The sequence below is a fragment of the Mustelus asterias genome, chromosome 22, assembly GCF_964213995.1.
Source record: "Mustelus asterias chromosome 22, sMusAst1.hap1.1, whole genome shotgun sequence".
Classification (NCBI taxonomy): domain Eukaryota; kingdom Metazoa; phylum Chordata; class Chondrichthyes; order Carcharhiniformes; family Triakidae; genus Mustelus; species Mustelus asterias.
Genome location: NC_135822.1, coordinates 55,719,011 through 55,743,644, shown reverse-complemented (window position 1 = coordinate 55,743,644; position 24,634 = coordinate 55,719,011). Strand labels below are relative to the sequence as shown.

The following is a 24,634-nucleotide window of genomic DNA, read 5'->3' as shown; positions in this document are numbered from 1 at the left end:
ATGGGTAAAAGCCAAGGTGGTGGGGGAGTCTCTTGTGACACACAGGATATGGGAAAGACTCATGCCTGGTGACGAGCGTGTATGTGTGTGTGCGCTGTCTTTTTGCGTAACCCGTGGACTCCAGCCAAGGGCTGAAACCCACAGCAATGGGACATGAGCCGCAAACCGGCCTGTGGTTCTTGTGATCACGGAGGTGAGGCTAGTATCGGCGGAGTGGCAGCGGGGGAGAGACAGGTTCCCAAGCTCTTGAGCAAGCTGGTGGAACTTCAACCCCGGTATTCCACTGTAACTGGTCCAAGTTTCCGTTTGTTCTTGTTCAACAACACCGCTGATTAAACTTTGCAAAGTAACTCGTGGTTTCGTAATACCTGTTCTCTGTCCTGATCGATAAGGAGTTGTCAACTCTGTACAAGTGTGTGTGTGTGTGTGAGAGAGAGAGAGAGAGCACAGTACATTGCCCACTGACAATAAGTCCCGTCCCGATTAATCTGTTGCTGATTGCACACCCAGACAGGAGTCGTTCATTTTCTGAGCCTTGCCCTATGGTACACTTGATGGTGATTTGATATCACGGTGAGCTATCTCTGCAGTGATAACCCCGGGAGCTGCTGAAAGGCTGCATAAGAATGGTATTCACTCACTCTGCTACCCTGGGCTCTGAGGGTTGACCCAAGCCTCGCACGTGAGCTCCCAGACATTGGACTCTGGTGTTCCTCCCTAGACATTTGTTTCTTTCTGTCCTCAGACACAAGGTTAGGGTTTAGCAGTTCAATGTGTTAAGAACAAAGAAAAGTACAGAAGAGGGAGAGGCTGTTCACCCTGTCTGTGCCGATCATGATGTCCTAACTAAACTATTAAAAGAAAAACCTTCCACCCTTACCCGGTCTGTATCCCCCTATTCCCTCCATATTCCTGTACCCATCCAGAATGCCTCTTAAATGTTGCTAATGTGCCTGCTTCCTCTGGCAGTGTGTTCCAGGCACCCACCGCTCTCTGCGTGAAAACCTTCCCCCGCACATCTCCCTTAAACTTTCCCCCTCTCACCTTGAACCTGTGCCCCCTTTGTAATTGACTCTTCCACCCTGGGGAAAAAGCCTCTGACTATCCACCCTGTCTGTGCCTCTCATCGTTTTGTAGACCCTCTATCAGGTCTCCCCTCAGCTTCCGTCTTTCCAGTGAGAACAATCCCAGTTTATCCAACCTCTCCCCATAGTCCTCATTAAATTGACTGGACCTCTGGAAGGCTGAATCCATGGTTTACAAAGTAAATTTAGAGCATTGAATCTCACCATTTTCCTTTGACGTTCTACTGTTGCTGAATCCCCCCACTGTCAACATCCTGGGAGTTCCCAGTGACCAGAAACTGAGCTGGATCCAGCCGTATAAATACTGTGGCTACCAGAGCAGGTCAGAGGCTGGGAATCCTGCGGAGAGTAACTCACCTCCTGACTCCCCCAAAGCCTGTCCACCATCCACAAGGCACAAGTCAGGAGTGTGATGGAATACTCTCCACTTGCCTGGATGGGAGCGGCTCCAACAACACTCAAGAAGCTCGACACCATCCAGGACAAAGCAGCCCCGCTTGATTGGCACCCCATCCACAAACACTCACTCCCTCCACCACCGACGCTCAGTAGCAGCAGTGTGTACCATCTACAAGATGCACTGCAGCGACTCATCCTTAGACAGCACCTTCCAAACCCACGACCTCTACCATCTAGAAGGACAAGGGCAGCAGACACATGGGGAACACCACCACCTGCAAGTTCCCCTCCGAGCCACTCACCATCCTGACTTGGAAATATATCGGCTGTTCCTTCACTATCGCTGGGTCAAAATCCTGGAACTCCCTCCCTAACAGCACTGTGGCTGTTCCTGCACCACACGGACTGACTGATGTCCAATAACAATCCTGGAACTCCCTCCCTAACAGCACAGTGGGTGTACCTACACCACACGGACTGACTGATGTCCAATAACAATCCTGGAACTCCCTCCCTAACAGCACTGTGGGTGTACCTACACCACGCGGACTGACTGATGTCCAATAACAATCCTGGAACTCCCTCCCTAACAGCACTGTGGGTGTACCTACACCACACGGACTGACTGATGTCCAATAACAATCCTGGAACTCCCTCTCTAACAGCACGGTGGGTGTACCTACACCACACGGACTGATTGATGTCCAATAACAATCCTGGAACTCCCTCCCTAACAGCACTGTGGGTGTGCCTACACCACACAGACTGACTGATGTTCAATAACAATCCTGGAACTCCCTCCCTAACAGCACTGTGGGTGTACCTACACCACACGGACTGACTGATGTCCAATAACAGTCCTGGAACTCCCTCCCTAACAGCACTGCGGGTGTACCTGCACCACAGGGACTGCAGTGGTTCAAGGTGGCAGCATTTTCACAGTAACTTCATTGCAGTGTTAATGTAAGCCTACTTGTGACATTAATAAATAAATAAGATGGCTCACCCACCACCTTCTCAAGCGGCAGTTAAGGACGGGCAGTCAATGCTGGGCCCAGCCAGTGACGCCCACAACCCAATACAAGTGAAAATCTGACATCCGCCAAGACCATAGAAATAGATCTAATCTTTTGACAAGTTTGATTTGTTCTTCGAATCATAGAATCATCCCTACAGTGCAGAAGGAGGCCATTCAGCCCATCGAGTCTGCACCGACCACAATCCCACCCAGGTCCTGTCTCCGTAACCCCACGCATTTGCCCTAGCTAGTCTCCCTTACACTAAGGGGCAATTTAGCGTGGCCAATCCACCTAACCTGCACATCTTTGGACACTAAGGGGCAATTTAGCATGGTCAATCCACCTAACCTACACATCTTTGGACACTAAGGGGCAATTTAGCATGGCCAATCCCCCTAACCCACACGCCTTTCAGACTGTGGGAGGAAACCGGAGCACCCGGAGGAAACCCACGCAGACACGGGGAGAACGTGCAGACTCCACACAGACAGTGACCCGAGCCCGGAATCGAACCCTCTTCTGCAAGCATTACGTCTGTTCAAGGAGGTTGTGATGGTATCCCCTGAATTCGGACAAGAGCGTTTTCCCTCGCCTGCAGCACCGCCCGGTCCCTGCTGAGTTTTAGGCCCGGAATACCTTTTCTCCCCTGACTAAAACAATAAGGCGTCCTGTTTCCTCTCAATCCACAACAGCACTGCCTGTCCCCTTTTACAGTGAGCCACTGGAGAGGCCAGTGTTGCTTGCGTCTTTGAGTGTATCATTGGAGCTAGTGTCCCTGTCTTGTGTACGAGCCGTTGGGGGGGGGGGGGGGGGAGTATATTCCTAACTCGGCCCAGACAGGGCAATGCAGATCTCTGGAATCCGATCAAATGAGGCCGGGGCGATACTACTCGCTGGTAGACTCTGGGAGGGGGGTGGAGAGAGAGTTGGACCGAGCCAGCGATTGCCGCTAAGTACTTGACCTTATTTTGGATTGCTGGCACAGAGTGCTGCCTGGGACAAGGGTAACCTGATGACTAGTAATGAATACCACGCAGTGCAAATCAGCATTTCACAGCAGACAATCAGATCTGCCAACTCGGCCTTCTGACTGCGTGCCGCAAACCCCATTCTGGCATCGGCTTCAAAGCCGGGCATCGGGGATGGTTCCAGAATCTGGCCGCGGATTGTGGAGCCTTTTTGCAAGTGGCCCGCAGGGCTGCAGTTCCGACGCACGCAGAGGATGCCTTCCCCTCGCACTCTTTAATCCGGAGACTTGCAGTGGCGATTGGAATGAGCCAGGCCGTAGAACGTGTAGCCACCCGCTCCCGTGGAGGAGTGCAGTTTGGAGTTGTTCGAGCTTTCCCGTGAGCCTGCCCTTTGTGAGGTAGTCTCGCCCGCCCCACCCCCTCCCTCCTCCCCCACGCCCCCGACTGTAATATTAAAACAGCGGTGGATTAAATCATGGCCAAAAATAGATAATGCTGCCAGGTGCACGCGTTTGTGGAGCTAAAAGTTGTGTTGGGCTCCAGGGTGATCTCTTTTTAAAGTTTATTCGTGTCACAAGTAGGCTTAACACTGCAATGAAGTTACTGTAAAAATCCCCCTAGTCGCCACACTCCTGTCCGGGTTACACTGAGGGAGAATTTAGCACCCTAACCAGCACGTCTTTCGGACTGTGGGAGGAAACCGGAGCACCCGGAGGGAAACCCACGCAGACACGGGGAGAAGGTGCAGACTCCGCACAGACAGTGTCCCGAGGCCGGGAATCGAACCCGGGTCCCTGGCGCTGTGAGGCAGCAGTGCCAGCCACTGTGCCACCGTGCCGTCCTGTGGACTGGACATGAGGAAGAACTTTTTTTTAATGTAGAGGTGTGTGGAATTCGCTGCCCGAGTTGGTGGTGGAGACAGAGACCCCAAACAGAGGCCCTAAAGTACCTGGACCTTAGGTGCTGTAAGCTACAGGACGAGGGGCCGGGTGCAGGAAAGTGGGATTACAAAGTGCGTCCCCGGGCTGGCATGCACGAGATGGGCCGAATAACCTCTGCCTGTGCTATAACTTTTCTACGGAGAGTTCCAAAGATTCACGACTCTGCGGAAAATAATTCCTCCTCGTGTCCATCTTAATTAGGGGACCCCTTATTTTTAAACTGTGCCCTGTCCCCCCCTCGCTCTAATCTCCGGTATTTCCTGGTAGGAACCCCCCCCTTTCAAGAGGCTCGCCATCACCTTCTGAAGGGGCAGCTTTGGAATGGACAATAAATGCTGGGTCTGGACAGCGACGCCCACATCCCGTACACAAGTTCCTAAAGAACAACTGCTGTGCTTTCTGTATTGTACACAGGAACAGGCTGGCAAGGCACAAAGAAAACATTTACACTTGCAAACAGCAGGTTTTTATTTGATCATAGGCTTTTATAATGCGGCTATTTTTATCCGCTGGAGCAGTGACTTATGCATCGACGCCCCCACTGGGACAGATTCATTCCTCCTGGTGTCGAGGCTGTTGTGGAGTTGAAACGTCGGCCAGCCGTGGGGAAGTGACGGTCTGGGCCAGCGAACGCACTCACTGGTTTTTGTGCAAACTGAGCTCTGATCTGGACCCGACCCGAGAAACTTTGGTCCCCGTTTCTCGACCGCGTGGGTCGGTGACCTGTGGGAGTGGGTGACTTGTGCGTTGAACCGTTCTAGAAGGGGCGTCTCGCACGCTACGTGGCTATAGACGCACTGCGGGGTCCGAGGGGACCCGCTGGGGCGTTAACGTCGTTTAAGAGGGCAACCTCGGACTCATCGGTTCCTCAGCGGCTGCATGGTGTGTTTCCATTGTTTTTCATAGAATCCCTGCAGTGCAGAAGGAGGCCATTTGGCCCATCGAGCCTGCGCCGATCACAATCCCACCCAGGCCCCATTCATTTACCCTCGCTAGTCCCCCTAACACCAAGGGGAAATTATAACATGGACAATACACCTAACTTACACACCTTTGGACTATGGGAGGAAACCGGAGCACCCGGAGGAAACCCACATAGATACGGGGAGAACGTGCAGACTCCACATAGACAGTGACCCGAGCCGGGAATCGAACCCGGGTCCCTGGCGCTGTGAAGCAGCAGTGCTGACCACTGTGCCACCGTGTTTCTTCTTTGTCTATAACCAGCCAGTAATGGACACATTATGGTCCAGTATGTGCAAATCAAGTCTATCAGTCTATCACTCTTTTAAGAAAATAAATAATATGTAACTGCAGGATGGAGAACGAGCGGGCACAAGTTTACAATCATTCGCAAAAGCAATATGAGGAAAGCCTTTTCCGCACAGCGACTGGTTAAAGTCTAAGTTTAAAGTTTATTTATTACTGGCACACTGGATTCTTACTTGAATAGAAACAATGTCCTTTTGAATGCCTTATTTAAAGCTTATTCATCAAAGTTTATTTATTAGTGTCACAAGTCGGCTTACATTAACACCGCAATGAAGTTACTGTGAAAATCCCCTAGTCGCCACACTCTGGCGCCTGTTTGGGTTACACCGAGGGAGAATTTAGCACCTAACCAGCACGTCTTTCGGACTGTGGGAGGAAACCCACGCAGTCACGGGGAGAACATGCAAACTCTACAGTCACCTGAGGCCAGAATTGAACCCTGGCGCTGAGAGGCTGCGTTGCTAACCACTGTGCCACCGCGCTGTACCCCGGGAACGCATTGCCCAAAAATGTGGTGGAGACCGGTTCGATGGAAACATTCCAAGGGGGATTGGGACTGTCCTCTGACACGGAAGGAGGTGCGGGGTTGGTGGGGGGGGAGAGGGCAGGAGAACCCGGGAGAGTGGTGTGGGCTGAATGGCCTCTCTTAGCGCTGCAATAACCCTGTGAACTGTAGCAATGTGAGCAGATTGCTGAAACATATTGCACAGAATAATCCCTCCTCAAAAACATCATCCCATATGTCCATGAGCTGTGCACCAGGGAAGGGTAAATCCGGGGAAGGGTAAATCCGGAATGCTCGCTGGGCATTCTTGCGTACTTGCAAGCAGTTTGGCTGAAGGATCGCTCGCACGCATCTACCTGTCATCTTTCTGGTTTTAGAAACACAGATGCATTTTTCAGAGAGAGTTTGCATCAGTCCAAAGATGTGCAGGTTAGGTGGATTGGCCATGCTAAATTGTCCCTTAGTGTCTAAAGATGTGTGGGTTAGGTGGATTGGCCATGCTAAATTGTCCCTTAGTGTCTAAAGATGTGTGGGTTAGGTGGATTGGCCATGCTAAATTGTCCCTTAGTGTCCAAAGATGTGCGGGTTAGGTGGATGGGCCTTGCTAAATTGCCCCTTCGTGTCCAAAGGTGTGCAGGTTAGGTGGATTTCCATGTTAAATTGCCCCTTAGTGTCCTGGGATGTATAGGTTAAAGGGACCAGTGGGGTAAATATGAGGGGTTGTGGGGATAGGGCCTGGGGTGGGATTGTTGTCAGTGTAGACTCGATGGGCCAGATGGCCTCCTTCTGCACTGTAGGATTTCTATGTATACTGTGGCAGCAGCAGCACATTGCAATTGCTCTTTAATCATGATCCCTTGTTTCTTGTTTTGCTACCATAGCGAACGGCACAAGTTGGTGTTTTTCTAAAAGAGAAAGTGGCTGACAGAGATGTGATTTCCCTCACGTGGTTCCATCACAGCCTGGCTCCTTTTCCAAAATACGTTCACACTTACAATGTGAAAGCTTTCTGTGAAGAGAGGTTGCACCCAGGGTGGCGATTTCTGATTCACTGAAGATATTTGAATCGTATTGAAATCAGAATCATTATGGCGCAGGAGGAGGCCTTTTGGCCCATCGTGTCTGCCCTGTCTCTCCAAGCGGCTTGATGCCGTTCCCTTGCCTTTTCCCCGTACCCCTGTACATTGTTTCTATTCAAGTAAGCACTCAAAGCCCTCTATTGCTCAATTAACGTTTATTTATTACTTACATTAACACTGCAATGAAGTTACTGTGAAAATCCCCTAGCCGCCACACTCCGGCACCTGATCGGGTTACACTGAGGGAGAATTTAGCACGGCCAATGCACCCGAACCAGCACCATCTTTTGGACTGTGGGAGGAAACCCACACAGTCACAGGGGGGAACAGGAATGTGCAAACTCCACATAGACAGTGACCCGAGGTCAGGAACTGAACCCGGGTCCCTGGCGCTCTGAGGCAGCAGTGCTAACCCACTGTGCCATCCCATTGAACCTGAGTGTGAAATTCACCTCAAATGGCAAAATGGCTGCCACTTCCATGGATGCACACGCTGTATGCATGCTCATTGGAGCTTTAAATTCTGAGAAAACATTAACCAAGAGCATTATCACCTCCCACAACATCTTTTAAAAATTATTCTTCCATGGGATGTCGGCATTGCTGGCCGGGTCTAGTGTTTGTTGCCCATTCCTGCATTAGGGCTAATTCTAATCCCTAATTGCCCCTTGAGAAGGTGGTGGGTGAGCCGCCATCATGAACCACTACAGTCCCTGTGGTGTACGTACAAGAAGGGGCTTGGAGCTCCGAAAGCTTGTGTGGCTTTTGCTACCAAATAAACCTGTTGGACTTTAACCTGGAGTTGATAAACTTCTTACTGTGTAGGTACACCCACAGTGCTGTTAGGGAGGGAGTTCCAGGATTGTTATTGGACATCAGTCAATGTGGGTGGTGTAGGTACACCCACAGTGCTGTTAGGGAGGGAGTTCCAGGATTGTTATTGGACATCAGTCAGTCCATGTGGTGTAGGTACACCCACAGTGCTGTTAGAGAGGGAGTTCCAGGATTGTTATTGGACGTCAGTCAGTCCCCGTATGGTGTAGGTACACCCACAGTGCTGTTAGGGAGTTCCAGGATTGTTATTGGACATAAGTCAGTCCGTGTGGTGTAGGTACACCCACAGTGCTGTTAGGGAGGGAGTTCCAGGATTGTTATTCGGACATCAGTCAATGTGGGTGGTGTAGGTACACCCACAGTGCTGTTAGGGAGGGAGTTCCAGGATTGTTATTGGACATCAGTCAGTCCGTGTGGTGTAGGTACATCCACAGTGCTGTTAGGGAGAGAGTTCCAGGATTGTTATTGGACATCAGTCAGTCCCCGTATGGTGTAGGTACACCCACAGTGCTGTTAGGGAGGGAGTTCCAGGATTGTTATTGGACATCAGTCAGTCCGTGTGGTGTAGGTACACCCACAGTGCTGTTAGGGACGGAATTCTGGGATTTTGACCCCAGCGACAGTGAAGGAACACATGTAGCACATGGCACAGTGTCTGTCGGTATTATAATTACACCAGAGTCTTCATAAAGTGACAGCAACAAAAACTACAGCCAGCCGCGGTAAAATCCAATGTTTCTGATGCTCTGAATCCTGAGGTTGGACCTCTTTCTGATCTGTTATCTCCAATATTTGTGTACAATGACATTGAATAATGGACTCGCAAGTTACATTCGCGCCACACAAGTGTCAGGCATTGACCATCTCTAACAAGAGGGGATCTAACCATTGTCCTTTGACATTCAATGACATTCCCATCGCTGAATCCCCCCACTGTCAACACCCTGGGGCTTTCCATTGACCAGAAACTGAGCTGGACCCAGCCGTATAAATACTGTGACTACCAGAGCAGGTCAGAGGCTGGGAATCCTGCGGAGAGTAACTCACCTCCTGACTCCCCCAAAGCCTGTCCACCATCCACAAGGCACAAGTCAGGAGTGTGATGGAATACTCCCCACTTGCCTGGATGGGTGCGGCTCCAACAACACTCAAGAAGCTCAACACCATCCAGGACAAAGCAGCCCCGCTTGATTGGCACCCCATCCACAAACACTCACTCCCTCCACCACCGACGCTCAGTAGCAGCAGTGTGGACCATCTACAAGATGCACTGCAGCAACTCATCCTGAGACAGCACCTTCCAAACCCACCACCTCTACCATCTAGAAGGACAAGGGCAGCAGATACATGGGGAACACCACCACCTGCAAGTTCCCCTCCGAGCCACTCACCATCCTGACTTGGAAATATATCGGCTGTTCCTTCGCTGTCGCTGGGTCAAAATCCTGGAACTCCCTCCCTAACAGCACTGTGGGTGTACCTACACCACACAGACTGACTGATGTCCAATAACAATCCTGGAACTCCCTCCCCAACAGCACTGTGGGTGTACCTGCACCACACGGACTGACTGATGTCCAATAACAATCCTGGAACTCCCTCCCTAACAGCACTGTGGGTGTACCTACACCACACGGACTGACTGATGTCCAATAACAATCCTGGAACTCCCTCCCTAACAGCACTGTGGTTGTACCTGCACCACACGGACTGACTGTCTTAATTTTCTTTGTTCTTTTCTTGACAAATACATGAATAGGATGGGAATCGGGGGATACGGGCCCTGGAAGGGTAGGGGGTTTTAGTTCAGTCGGGCAGCATGGTCAGTGCAGGCTTGGAGGGCCGAAGGGCCTGTTCCTGTGCTGTAATTTTCTTTGTTCTTTGTTCTTTTCTTAACAATCCTGGAATTCCCTCCCTGACAGCACTGTGGGTGTACCTACACCACGGACTGCAGCGGGTTCAAGATGGCGGCTCACCCAGCACCTTCTCGAGGGGCAATTAAGGATGGATAATAAATGCTGAGCCCGGCCAGCGACGCCCATGTCCCGTGAAAGAGTTCCTTTTTTTAATGCAGTTCCTGCTCTTGCATTGTGGCTTTGGCGTTGGGCTGGTGGAGAGAGCGGGTACAGTCCCTGACTCAGCGTAATGGTGCTTTTTGTTTCAAACACCTCCTTCGCCTCGCCTGTGATCTCTGCTGTCCCATGGGAGTGAATCTGATCCAAGAATATAGTCAAGGGGGGGATTACTGGCTCTCCACTGTTCTCACTTATTGGCTGCTCATACTCCAGTTAAAACCACTCCGCAGAAACTAAACTTCTGACCCTCTGCCCGTGGTACTTTGAGAGACCACAAGCACTATTAAAGATCATAGAACCCCTACAGTGTAGAAGAAGGCCATTCAGCCCATCGAGCCTGCACCGACCACAATCCCACCCAGGCCCTATCCCCATAACCTGCAATATTTGCCCTGCTAATCCCCCTGACACTAAGGGGCAATTTAGCATGGCCAATGCACCTAACCAGCACGTCTTTCAGACTGTGGGAGGAAACCGGAGCACCCGGAGGAAACCCACGCGGACACGGGGAGAACGTGCAGACTCCGCACAGACAGCGTCCCAAGCCGGGAATCGAACCCGGGTCCCTGGCGCTGTGAGGCAGCAGTGCTGACCACTGATGATGTGGTTAGGTGGATTGGCCTTGCTAAATTAACCCCAGTGTCAGGAAGGCTAGCAGGGTTAATATGAAGGGTTACAGGGGTCGGCCCTGGGTGGGATTGTGGTCGGTGCAGGCTTGATGGGCCGAATGGCCTCCTTGTGCACTGTAGGTATTCGATGATTCGCTGTGCCACCGTGCCGCCCTTACCACTCGCTGGAGTCTGCCAGAATAAATATTGCTCCATGTTCCATTCACTGGCTGTGCGGGAGGCCAAGTTATTAACTTGCTCAGGGTCCGGAAACCCGAATCTGGAACTCAGCGTGACTGCAATGTTTGTTTTCGGCCCTGTATGGTGTCAAACAGCCAGGTTCCCTTCCCAAACACAGCGACAGGGCAAGGCCCCAGTGCACCCTCTCCAAACTGGTTGACTTGTGACCCACCTTGCAGTTGGCTTGGTTAAGAGTTTATTTCTGCGTTGGCTGCCTCCCCGAGAGATGTTGGCGCTCCCTCTTGCTGCCCTGGCTTCGCAAGGTAAGGATGGTGGGGCTGATTCGCAGTCCACTCGTGCTGTTTCTCTTAAAGGGCTCGTTCGACCAGCCATCCGGACTGTCAGTGGTTCATTATTGTAGAATCTGTGGTGTCATAATTGTCACCGAGCGCAACCGCGTCATCAGTTTGGGGAACGTTCCATTGTCGGTGCTTCTCTCAACAAAGCTCATCGTATCCCTCCCTTGCCCCCTCCCCACTCTCTGACTCATGCAGCCGCCCAATGTACTGTGCCCCGGTTCTCGATGACAGGTCTGTACGTGGACGCACTGGCCAAGTGGGGGGAGGAATCGCAGCTGAATTCGAGCCACCCTCAGACAACACCCGCACGCTCACAGAGTAGCTTTTAGTCCTGGCTGTTTGTTTGTTTTTTCCTCTACGCTCCCCTGGCACCCCTCCCTCCAAACTTGAGCCTTCATGTCCAGCCTCGTGACTTGTCCCCCCCCCCCCGACTCCTTCCCCGACATGTGGTCCACCGTGAGCCGCCTCTCTCCAGCCGTCGCAGTTCCAAGAGGCTGACCCTTTTTCTGGAAGTGCTGCCGCGGATGTTGGCTCCAGGTTTGTCTTCGAAGAGAGTTTTTGAAGTGCGACCGGCCTGTTTTTTTTTTCCTTTCAAAAAAGATTCCTGCTGCGTTGCTAATTCTCCTCTTGTTTTCTTTCTCCGTTTTGGTTTCCAGCGACACTGTGGTGAGCTCCCAAGGTGAAAAATGCATCGCTTAAGGACTTGTGCTGCTAAGTTGAGGCCGTTGACAGCCTCGCAGACTGTGAAACAATTATCACACAACGGGCCAGCAGTGTCTAGGACGTTTCAGCATGGCCGTCTCTACACCGCGCCTGTAGCTGCTGAGCCTTTTCTGAGTGGGACTAGTTTGAACTATGTTGAGGAAATGTACATTGCTTGGCTTGAGAATCCACAGAGTGTCCATAAGGTAAGGCCCACCCCTCCCCCCCTCTCTCTCTACCTGTGGAGGGAGGTTTGTGTCCTGCTGCCCTTGCTCAGTGGCTGTCCTCAGCAGAGCTTTTATCCACGGCCAGGTAAGTGTAAGGAGATGGGCAGCAGCTTCAGGACACCTTGGTCAATGACGCCCCCCGACAATTTTATTCAAATGACATCGGTTCAAGGGCACATTGGAGTGAAGAGATGACAACAGCTTTCGTCCGAGATGTTTCCCGACAATGGATTACTTTGCTCAGAGTTGGATGATGGAACCTCCGTCGATCGTATCATCGCTGTTCCCAGCTGCTCATCTTAACCAAGATTTGGGGCAATCTCATTGACTCATCCATCAGGAATACTCATCCGCCGATCAAAGGATAACTCCGGAAATCGGATTCGCACACTCTCCGTTTTGACTCCTTCCTGACATTTATGATATTTTTCTGTCTGAAAAAAATAGTTAAAGCTTAAAAAGTTTATTTATTAGTCACAAGTAAGGCTTGCATTAACACTGCAATGAAGTTACTGTGAAATTCCCCGAGTCGCCACAGTCCGGCACCTGTTCGGGTCAATGCACTTAACCAGCACATTTCAGACTGTGGGAGGAAACCCACGCAGACACGGGGAGAGCGTGCAGGCTCCACACAGACAGTGACCCGAGCTGGGAATCGAACCCGGGTCCCTGGCGCTGTGAGGCAGCAGTGCTAATCTCTGTGCCACCGTGTTTCCAGTTCAAAATCTTGGTGAAAAGAAAGAGGCGTCTTGCACTCATCAGGACAAACCCAAGAATACCAAATCTCAGAGGGAGCGATAATTTATACGACAGGAGGAAAGGGTGGTGTTTAGTTGGCAAGTTGACTCTGGCCGAAACGTGGCTATAGAATAGGCAATGGTGAAAAACACGGCTAGAGTGGCACGGTGGCACAGTGGTTAGCCCTTCTACCTCTCAGTGCCAGGGACCCGGGTTCGATTCCTTGTTTGGGTGACTGTCCGTGTGGAGTTTGCACGTTTTCCCCGTATCTGAGTGGGTTTCCTCCGGGTGCCCCGGTTTCCTTCCACACTCCAAAATGTGCGGGTTAAGTGGATTGGCTATGCTAAATTCTCCCTCGGTGTACCCAAACAGGCTCCGGAGTGTGGCAACTAGGGGATTTTCACAGTAACTTCCTTACAGAGTGATTGTAAGCCTACTTATGACGAATGAATAAACTGTAAAGGAAAAACCGAATACCAAATTTCAGAAAGAGCGATAATTTGTACGACAAGAGGAAAGGGTGTCGATTGGTTGGCAAGTTGGTTCTGGTTGGCCAAAGCATTGCCATGGGATAGGCAATGGTGAAAGGCATGGCACGGTGGCACAGTGGGTTAGCACTGCTGCCTCACAGCGCCAGGGACCCGGGTTCGATTCCAGCCTCGGGTCACTGTGGAGTATGTGTATTCTCCCCGTGTCTGCGTGGGTTTCCTCCGGGTGCTCCAGTTTCCTCCCACAGTCCAAAGATGTGCGGGTTAGGTTGATTGGCCATGCTAAATTGCCCCTTAGTGTCAGGGGCAATTCCTGGTTTGGGTCACTGTCTGTGTGGAGTTTGCAACAGGGGTATGAGGGTAAATATGAGGGGTTATGGGAATCTGAAACCAAAAGAGAAAATGCTGGAAAATCTCAGCAGATCTGGCAGCATCTGTAAGGAGAGAAAAGAGCTGACGTTTCGAGTCTGGATGACCCTTTTTCAAAGCAGGGCCTGGGTGGGATTGTGGTCGGAGCAGACTCGATGGGCCGAATGGCCTACTGTAGGGATTCTATGAAAAGAAAACTTGCCAACCAGTCAGCACCCTTTTGTCCTGTCGATTTAAATTGTGGTCCCTTTGACATTTAGCATTCTTGCCTTTGTCCTAATGAGTGTAAAACGGACAATCTTTGGGTACACATGTCTCTCTTCAGCAATGTTCAAGTTCGGTCCTACCAAGAGACCGTTCTAAAGACCTTTACTGGAGTGCCGGGTAAAAGAGAGGGTGTGGAAAAATATTGGCCGGTAAAGTCAAGGACAAACCAAGGAGGCTTTTTTTTTTACAAGTGGTTGACTGAGGAAAGCATAAGAGGCCAAAAGGGACCTGTGTGCATGAAGGCAGAAGACGTGGGTATGGTTACTTAGAAATACTCTACGTCGTCATCAAAGAAGGGGAATGATGTAGATATTGCCATAGAGGAGGAGTGTCAGACATTGAACAGGATAAATGGGCGGCACGGTGGCACAGTGGTTATCACTGCTGCCTCACGGCGCCAGGGACCCGGGTTCGATTCCGACCTCGGGTCACTGTCTGTGCGGAGTCTGCACGTTCTCCCCCGTGTCTGCGTGGGTTTCCTCCGGGTGCTCCGCTTTCCTCCCACACTCCAAAGATGTGCAGGTTAGGTGCATTGGCCACGCTAAATTGCCCCTTAGTGTCAGGGGGATCAGCAGGGCAAATATTGTAGGTTGCGGGGAAAGGGCCTGGTTGGGATTGTGGTCGGTGCAGGCTCGATGGGCTGAATGGCCTCCTTCTGCACTGTAAGGATCCCATGAAACGTAATGAGAAACACTGTAAATTTACAGTGCAGAAGGAGGCTACTGTAACGATGAGCCACCCAGCCTAGTCCTGCTTCCAACTCTTGATCTGTCGCCCTGTAGGCTACGGCATTTCCAAGTGCATATCCAAGGATCAGATTAAATGCAATTTAACTTTTCCCCCTCTGCCACGCTAAAGTTGTTTCTTTTTAATGTCAACCAAATAAACCAAATCAAACAAACTCCGGGACAAAGCGTGAAGGGAACCGCCCGAGCCACAAAACAAAGCAGGAAGGAAACCGCAATCATCAAATCAAAATCTGATTAAAAGGGTCAATATCACACTCCAGTCCCTGCGGTGCCCAACGAGCACGGAAGGCCTCGGCGGTGCCCTCAGACGTCACGTGCCCCCTCTCCAGGGACACCGGCTGCGAATGTAGCTGCAGTAGAGGGATGGACAGTCGGATCAGACAACTCCCTCGGTCGCCCACTGCCTGGACCTGTTTATGGCAAGTGTGAGACCCAGGAGTCGGATCACGAGGAAGTCCTCCTCTCCCCAAGCCCCTGCTCCTTCCAGCACCGGGTGTCCATAAATCACGAGCGTGGGACTGAAGTGCAAACAAAACATCCATGAGAGGTTCTTTTCAGATAATTAAAAAGGGAGTGCCACCTATAACTAAAGATAGATGAGTCCAGACTGCCTTCCCCTCTCCAATCCTCTGGGTAATAATTCCACCCATTGCTTTCAATCTCTGTCACCTGGTTATGGACTTCTCCGCGAAGGGAAATAGGTCGCTCCCATCCACTATCCCAGCCCTGATAAGATACCATACATCCCACTGAAATTTTCCCACAGTCTCCTCTGTTACAGCCTGTCCGGTCTTTCCCTGGACACACACATTCTGTGTTCCCAACAATATCCTCGTGAATCTGCCGTGTGAAACCATATCAGAATGTCAGCTTTCCTTTCCTCGCCCACCACCCCCCCACTCCCTTCCCATGTACTCTATGAACAGTATGCTTTGTCTGTATAGCGCGCAAGAAACAATACTTTTCACTGTATCCCAGTACATGTGACAATAATAAATCAAACAATACTTTTTACTGTATCCCAATACATGTGACAATAATAAATCAAACAATACTTTTCACTGTATCCCAATACATGTGACAATAATAAATCAAACAATACTTTTCACTGTATCCCAGTACATGTGACAATAATAAATCAAACAATACTTTTCACTGTATCCCAGTACATGTGACAATAATTCAAACAATACTTTTCACTGTATCCCAATACATGTGACAATAATAAATCAAACAATACTTTTCACTGTATCCCAGTACAAGTGAAATAATAAATCAAACAATACTTTTCACTGTATCCCAATACTTGTGACAATAATAAATCAAACAATACTTTTCACTGTGTCCCAGTACATGTGACAATAATAAATCAAACAATACTTTTCACTGTATCCCAGTACACGTGACAATAATAGAACATAGAACAGTACAGCACAGAACAGGCCCTTCGGCCCATGATGTTGTGCCGAGATTTATCTGAAACCAAGATCAAGCTATCCCACTCCCTATCATCCTGGTGTGCTCCATGTGCCTATCCAATAACCGCTTAAATGTTCCTAAAGTGTCTGACTCCACTATCGCTGCAGGCAGTCCATTCCACACCCCAACCACTCTCTGCGTAAAGAATCTACCTCTGATATCCTTCCTGTATCTCCCACCACGAACCCTATAGTTATGCCCCCTCGTAATAGCTCCATCCACCCGAGGAAATAGTCTTTGAACGTTCACTCTATCTATCCCCTTCATCATTTTATAAACCTCTATTAAGTCTCCCCTCAGCCTCCTCCGCTCCAGAGAGAACAGCCCTAGCTCCCTCAACCTTTCCTCATAAGACCTACCCTCCAAACCAGACAGCATCCTGGTAAATCTCCTCTGCACTCTTTCCAGCGCTTCCACATCCTTCTTATAGTGAGGTGACCAGAACTGCACACAATATTCCAAATGTGGTCTCACCAAGGTCCTGTACAGTTGCAGCATAACCCCACGGCTCTTAAACTCCAACCCCCTGTTAATAAAAGCTAACACACTATAGGCCTTCTTCACAGCTCTATCCACTTGAGTGGCAACCTTTAGAGATCTGTGGATATGGACCCCAAGATCTCTCTGTTCCTCCACCGTCTTCAGAACCCTACCTTTGACCCTGTAATCCACATTTAAATTCGTCCTACCAAAATGAATCAGGTCACATTTATCAGGGTTAAACTCCATTTGCCATTTTTCAGCCCAGCTTTGCATCCTATCTATGTCTCTTTGCAGCCTACAACAGACCTCCACCTCATCCACTACTCCACCAATCTTGGTGTCATCAGCAAATTTACTGATCCACCCTTCAGCCGCCTCCTCTAAGTCATTAATAAAAATCACAAAGAGCAGAGGACCAAGCACTGATCCCTGCGGCACTCCGCTAGCAACCTGCCTCCAATCCGAAAATTTTCCATCGATAAATCAAACAATACTTTTCACTGTATCCCAATACATGTGACAAATCAAATCGATTTCACAGCAGGAATCGACCATTCAGCTACTGTAGCCTGTTCTGCCTTTCGCTGAGCTCATGGCTGGGTGGGGTACACCACTGCACACTTTCCTGTCTGAAAAATCACCCCTTCACCACAGCTACCCTTTTCTGCCTCTGCCAGTTAAGTGCCCCCCTCATCCCAGGAAATTCAGTCTTGCTAGCAAACTGGGATTTATCAAATGCATTTCGACAGTCCTTATACGCAACTCCAACTCTCATCCACGCTGGATATTAATTTATCCAAAAACTCAATCAGGCGAGTGTTATATGGATCAGGACCCCAATTTGCATTCGGATGCCAAACTAGACCCCAGTGGTTTTTCTGACAAAGCTGGGTGGGAGGGTGAGCTGTGAAGAGGATGGAGAGATCCTTCAGTGTGATTTGGACAGGCTGAGTGAGTGGGCAAATGAATTGCAGATGCAGTATGTTCTGGATAAATGTGAGGCTATCCACTTCTGTAGCAAAAATGGGAAGCAGGTTACCACCTGGCTATAAATTAGGAGAGGGGAATTCGCAACGAGACCTGGATGTCCTCGTACACCAGATATTGAAGGTAAGTATGTAGGTGCAGCAGGCAGTAAAAAAGGCAAATGGTATGTTGGTCTTCATAGCAAAAGTATTTGAATGCAGGGCAGGGTCTTGGTTTAAAGTTTATTTATTAGCGTAGGCTTACATTAACACTGCAATGAAGTCATTGTGAAAATCCCCGAGTCGCCACACTCCGGCGCCTGTTCGGGTTACACTGAAGGAGAATTTAGCACCTAACCAGCACGCCTTTCGGACTGTGGGAGGAAACCGGAGCACCCGGAGGAAACCCACGCAGACACGGGGAGAACGTGCAAACTCCACACAGACAGTGACCCAAGCCGGGAATCGAACCCGGGTCCCTGGCGCTGTGAGGCAGCAGTGCTGACCACTGTGCCACCATGCCGCCCATGGTGAGGCAACACCTTGAATATTGTGTGCAGTTTTGGCCTCCTTATCTGAGGAAGGTTCTTGTTCTAGAGGGAGTGCAGAGAAGGTTTACCAGACTGATTCCTGGGATGGCAGGACTGATGTGTGAGGAGAGATGGAGTCCGTTAGGATTGTATTCACTGGAGTTTAGAAGAATGAAGGGGGATTTCATCGAAACCTATAAAATTGGAACAGGGTTAGACAGGGTAGATTCAGAAAGAATGTTCCTGTTGGTGGGGGTGTCCAGAACTAGGGGGTCACAGTCTGAGGATACAGGGTAGACTGTTTAGGACAGAGATAAGACAAAATTACTTCACCCAAAGAGAGTGGTCAACCTGTGGATTTCTCTACCGGAGAAAGTAGTTGAGGCCAAAACATTGAATGTTTTCAACAAGCAGTTAGACATAGCAATTGAAATCATAGAAAGAAACGAAATCATAGAAACCCTACAGTGCAGAAGGAGGCCATTCGGCCCATCGAGTCTGCACCGACCACAATCCCACCCAGGCCCTACCCCCACATATTTTACCCGCTAATCCCTCTAACCTACGCTCTAAGGGGCAATTTTTAACCTGGCCAATCAACCTAACCCGCACATCTTTGGACTGTGGGGGGAAACTGGAGCACCCAGAGAAAACCCACGCAGACACGAGGAGAATGTGCAAACTCCACACAGACAGTGACCCGAGCCGGGAATCGAACCTGGGACCCTGGAGCTGTGAAGCAGCAGTGCTAACCACTGTGCTACCGTGCCCCCCCTTGAGGTGAAGGGTATCAAAGGATATGGGGGGGGGAGGCGGGATCAGGCTCTTGAGTTAGATAATCAGTCATGATCATAATGAATGGTAGAGCAGGCTCGAGGGGCCGAATGGTCTCCTGCTCCTGGTTCTAATTCTATTTTGGCATAAATGTGATAGGATGCTTCCCTCCAGGAATAATTCCACTGACAAATTAGGGACCTTTTATAGTAAAACAGACTTTATTTAATAACAGTTTAATATAGCTCTAACAAATGAAGAAGTTTAACCATTAACAGTTGAACAATATTTAAAAATGAAAGGTAAATATTTTAATTTCTAACTTATCATTGTTTCAGTTCCAAATAAGCCACATTCCTCTTGCAGACTTAAAAGCCACTTTAAGTACGGATAGCACCTTGCTATAATTTTAGACAGTCTTAAAGCTTTCAGAGAGAGAGATTGAGTTTCAGAGCAGCTTGTTTTCAAAACAAATCTGACTTCAACCAATTCCCAGCTGGAACCCTCTCTCTGCTACAGACCCAGCTCCTCTTCACGAGCCACATTATCACATGACCCTGTCAATTAACTTTTACAACCCTTGAACTAAATTTTTCCAGACACACCGACTGTCTGCAAATTGGAACTGAATTTTAAACATTCCCCTTAAACAGAATTTAGAATCCCTACTGTGCAGAAGCCGGCCATTCGGCCCATTGAGTCTGCACTGACTCACTGAATGAGCATCTTACCCAGGCCCACCACCCACCCTCTCCTCATAACCAGTTTATCCCACTAATCTGCCTAACCCACACATCTTTGGACACCAAGGGGCAATTTAGCATGGCCAATCCACCTAACCCGCACACCTTTGGACACTAAGGGACAATTTAGCATGGCCAATACACCTAACCTGCACATCTTTGGACACCAAGGGGCAAGTTAGCATGGCCAATCCACCTCACCTACACATCTTTGGACACTAAGGGGCAATTTAGCATGGCCAATACACCTAACCTGCACATCTTTGGACACTAAGGGACAATTTAGCATGGCCAATCCACCTAACCTGCACATCTTTGGACACTGAGGGGCAATTTAGCATGGCCAATCCACCTACCCCGCACATCTTTGGACACTAAGGGGCAATTTAGCATGGCCAATCCACCTAACCTCCACATCTTTGGACACCAAGGGGCAAGTTAGCATGGCCAATCCACCTAACCAGCGTGTCTTTTGGAGTGTGGGAGGAAACCGGAGCACCCGGAGGAAACCCACGCAGACACGGGTGAAAACGTGCAAACTCCACACAGACAGTGACCTGAACCGGGAATCGAACCCGGGTCTCTGGCGCTGTGAGGCAGCAGTGCGAACCCGCTGTGCCACCGTGCCGCCCCAGGGGGATTGGAAGGTGGTGACCAGAGCCTCCGCGATTTCCACTCTTGCTTTCCTCACGTCACCCAAAGCACGTTCCATCCAGGGCGGGTGAACCTCTACTTTGAGCACTGCCAACCTCGTTGTGTCTCACTTTTTATTCTACCCAATATCATTACTGCTTCCTCCTTCTCCACTGAGACATTTGGCAGCAGCAGCTTTGAAAAAGACAGGCGCAAAATCAGACCTGGTAACTCATTCCTCCCACGAGGCCTCCTTTTTGCTCCCTATTCTTTCGGGTTCCCTTTTATTATACCCACCAAACGCACGCCGTGGTGGGATTTGAACTTGTGACCGCCATTTGTTCAGTAGTGTAACCGCTGCACAACTTTACCTGTACATGCCCCAGGCGAGCTTATTCCCTGAGGCAGGCACTGATCCTGCCTTGAGTGTGCTAATATTATTCAGACTGCACCCCAAACTATCCAGTTACACCATAAATACCTCTGTTACTAAACCACACCCGACTAAATCAGAGACTGACAATTGTTCTTTTAAAGGAATCCAAAGATGTGTGGGTTAGATGGCTTGGCTATGCTAAATTGCCCCTTAGTGTCCAAAGATGTGCAAGGTTAGGTGGATTGGCCATGCTAAATTGCCCCGTAGTGTCCAAAGATGTGCAGGTTAGGTGGATTGGACATGCTAAATTGTCCCTTAGTGTCCAAAGATGTGTAGGTTAGGTGGATTGGCCATGCTAAATTGCCCCTTAGTGTCCAAAGATGTGTAGGTTAGGTGGATTGGCCATGCTAAATTGTCCCTTAGTGTCCAAAGATGTGTAGGGTAGGTGGATTGGCCATGCTAAATTGTCCCTTAGTGTCCAAAGATGTGCAGGTTAGGTGGATTGACCATGCTAAATTGTCCCTTAGTGTCCAAAGATGTGTAGGTTAGGTGGATTGGCCATGCTAAATTGCCCCTTAGTGTCCAAAGATGTGTAGGTTAGGTGGATTGGCCATGCTAAATTGTCCCTTAGTGTCCAAAGATGTGTAGGGTAGGTGGATTGGCCATGCTAAATTGTCCCTTAGTGTCCAAAGATGTGCAGGTTAGGTGGATTGACCATGCTAAATTGTCCCTTAGTGTCCAAAGATGTGTAGGTTAGGTGGATTGGCCATGCTAAATTGTCCCTTAATGTCCAAAGATGTGTAGGGTAGGTGGATTGGCCATGCTAAATTGTCCCTTAGTGTCCAAAGATGTGTAGGGTAGGTGGATTGGCCATGCTAAATGGCCCCTTGGTGTCTGAAATGTGTAGTTTCGGGAGGATTAGCAGGGCAAATACGTGGAGCTACAGGGATGGGGCCTGGGTAAGATGCTCTGTTGGAGGGTCGGTGTAGACGTGATGGGCCGCATGGCCTCCCTCGGCACTGCAGGGAATCTGTGAGAGGAGCAGTTTGCTTGTTCACGATTGTAAATACCATGAGATGGGATTACAATGCGAGGCATACATACTGGGACTGAGGGAAAGGTAGGAATTGCTGCATTAGCAGAGATTTGCTGCGAGGCTGATTAGCGATATGCAAATTCAGCCTTGATGCTGGGGCTGTTTTCAAAGGTTTACAGAGGATAAATGGCACAGAAAGAGACCAGTGGGCCCAACCAGTTCATGTTGTGCTCCGCTCCGACCTACCAACTTTCCTCATCTAAATCTCTCGTCATTGCCCTCTGTTCCCATCTCTGACTTGTCTACTTTCCCTTTTTAATACTTGTACACTATTCACTTCAACCACTCCCTGTGGTGGTGAGTTCCACATTCTCCCCTCTCTTTGTGTAAAGATATTTCTTCTCAATTCCCTCTCCTAGTTATATAGAATCATAGAATCCCTACAGTGCAGAAGGATGCCATTTGGCCCAACCGGGTTCCGCAGGGATCTGTGCCAGGACCCCAACTGTCCACATCATATATGAATGATTTGGAAGAGGGAACTGAATGTATTATCTCCAAATTTGCAGATGATACACAGTTGGGTGGCAGAGTGAGCTGTGAGGAGGATGCAGAGATGCTTCAGCGTGATTTGGACAGGCTGAGTGTGTGGGTATCTGCATGGCAGATGCAGCATAATGTGGATAAATGTGAGGTTATCCACTTCAGTAGCAATAATAGGAAGACAGATTATTATCTGAATGGGTATAAATTGAGAGAGGTGGATACTCAGCGAGACCTTGGAGTTCTCGTGCATCAGTCGCTGAAAGTAAGCGCGCAGGTACAGCAGGCAGTAAAGAAGGCAAATGGTATGTTGGCCTCATAGCGAGAGGATTTGAGTATAGGGATAGGGATGTTTTGCTGCAATTGTATAGGGTGTTGGTGAGGCCACACCTGGAGTATTGTGTGCAGTTTTGGTGTCCTTATCTGAGGAAGGATGTCCTTGCTATAGAGGGAGCGCAGCGAAGGTTTACCAGGCTGATTCCTGGGGTGGCAGGTCTGTCATATGAGGAGAGACTAAGTCGGTTAGGATTATATTCACTGGAGTTTAGAAGAGTGAGAGGGGATCTCATAGAAACTTATAAAATTCTAACAGGGTTAGACAGGGTAGATTCAGAAAGAATGTTCCCGATGGTGGGGGAGTCCAGAACTAGGGGGTCATAGTTTGAGGATAAGGGGTAAACCTTTTAGAACTGAGGTGAGGAGAAATTTCTTCACCCAGAGGATGGTGAATGTGTGGAATTCACTCCCACAGAAAGTAGTTGAGGCCGAAACGTTGTGTGATTTCAAGAAGAAATTAGATTTCGCTCTTGGGGCGAAAGGGATCGAGGGATATGGGGGGGGAAGGGGGAATCAGGATATTGAATTTGATGATCAGCCATGATCAAAATGAATGGTGGAGCAGGCTCGAAGGGCCGAATGGCCTCCTCCTGCTTCTAGTTTCTGTGAATGGCTGTTTTCCTGCGCTGTGCATTCCACGTTCAACTTCAGCGTTGAAATTCCAGCAGATGTGCGCACCTTTTGACTTGCCATCAACTACAGTATTGGCACCGCCGGCCTGAGTGTCACATGGCTGTGTTTGAGTGGACTATTTATATCCAGCTGAAGGTCACTGGGGTGTGTGTGAGATGTTTGCCGGAGGTGTTTGCACCAGTTGGTTTACGTGCGAGACCCGGCTTGGACTCTTGCCTCCCCCCACCCCAGATGAGGCCACCAGTTAGCTCAGAGTGTCCTAGAGTAGTCCAAAACTAGGGCGGCAGAGGATGGGAAGTGGTTTCTTTTTGGAGCAGGTTGTTGGGCCAAGAAGACTTAAAAATTGGAGAGGAGAGAGAGGTGACTCGGGAGCCATGTGATGATTTAATCAAGAAAGAAAGTTACCACGTTCATGCAAACCTTTCATCTTATTTCGCTTTCCGATTCGAGGCCAGACCTCCGAGTGTGAAATGCGTCTGAGAATGGGTGATTATTAGTGCAGGACTGACCAGCACATGGGAGGGTGGATAATCTGTCCCCGGTGTTTCTCTTTCCTGGGGAATTTTGCTGAGTATTGGGTCAGCTCTGGGAAGTTCGGGGCAGTTCAGTCTTTCCACAGGGTCGAGAAAGCGGGGAGCATTGGGGGCGGCCTCCAGAAGCAGAGTGACCGGGACAAGGAGGAAGGACAAAAGAATGGGGGGGGGGCTGCAATCATTGGGCGGAACAGTGATTGGCGCTGCTGCCTCACAGCGTCAGGGACCCGGGTTCGATTCCCGGCTCGGGCCACTGTCTGAGCGGAGTCTGCACGTTCTCCCCGTGTCTGCGTGGGTTTCTTCCAGGTGCTCCGGTTTCCTCCCAGGTTAGGTGGATTGGCCATGCTAAATTGCCCCTTCGTGGCCAAAGATGTGCAGGTTAGGTGGATCGGTCATGCTAAATTAAAGTTTAAAGTTTATTTATTCGTCACAAGTAGGTTTACATTAACACTGCGATGAAGTTACTGTGAAATTCCCCTAGTTGCCACACTCCGGCATCTGTTCGGGTCAATCCACCTAATCGCATTGTGTCCAAAGTGTCCAAAGATGTGCAGGTTAGGTGGATTGGCCATGCTAAGTTGCCCCTTAGTGTCCAAAGATGTGCAGGTTAGGTGGATTGGCCATGCTAAATTGCCCCTTAGTGTCCAAAGATGTGCAGGTTAGGTGGATTGGCCATGCTAGATTGTCCCATAGTGTCCAAAGGTTT

The 24,634-nt window shown here is 49.6% G+C and overlaps 1 protein-coding gene across 2 annotated transcripts in view; it reads left to right on the top strand.

Moving 5' to 3' along the window:
- The window catches only part of LOC144510034 (2-oxoglutarate dehydrogenase complex component E1), a 122,580-nt gene that overhangs the window by 5,121 nt on the left and 92,825 nt on the right, over positions 1-24,634 (top strand). For both annotated transcript variants that reach the window (XM_078239238.1, XM_078239239.1), the window contains exon 2: positions 11,981-12,232. In XM_078239238.1, coding sequence (XP_078095364.1) covers positions 12,011-12,232 — 222 coding nt within the window. In that variant the 5' untranslated portion in view covers positions 11,981-12,010. The remainder of the gene's footprint in view (positions 1-11,980; positions 12,233-24,634) is intronic.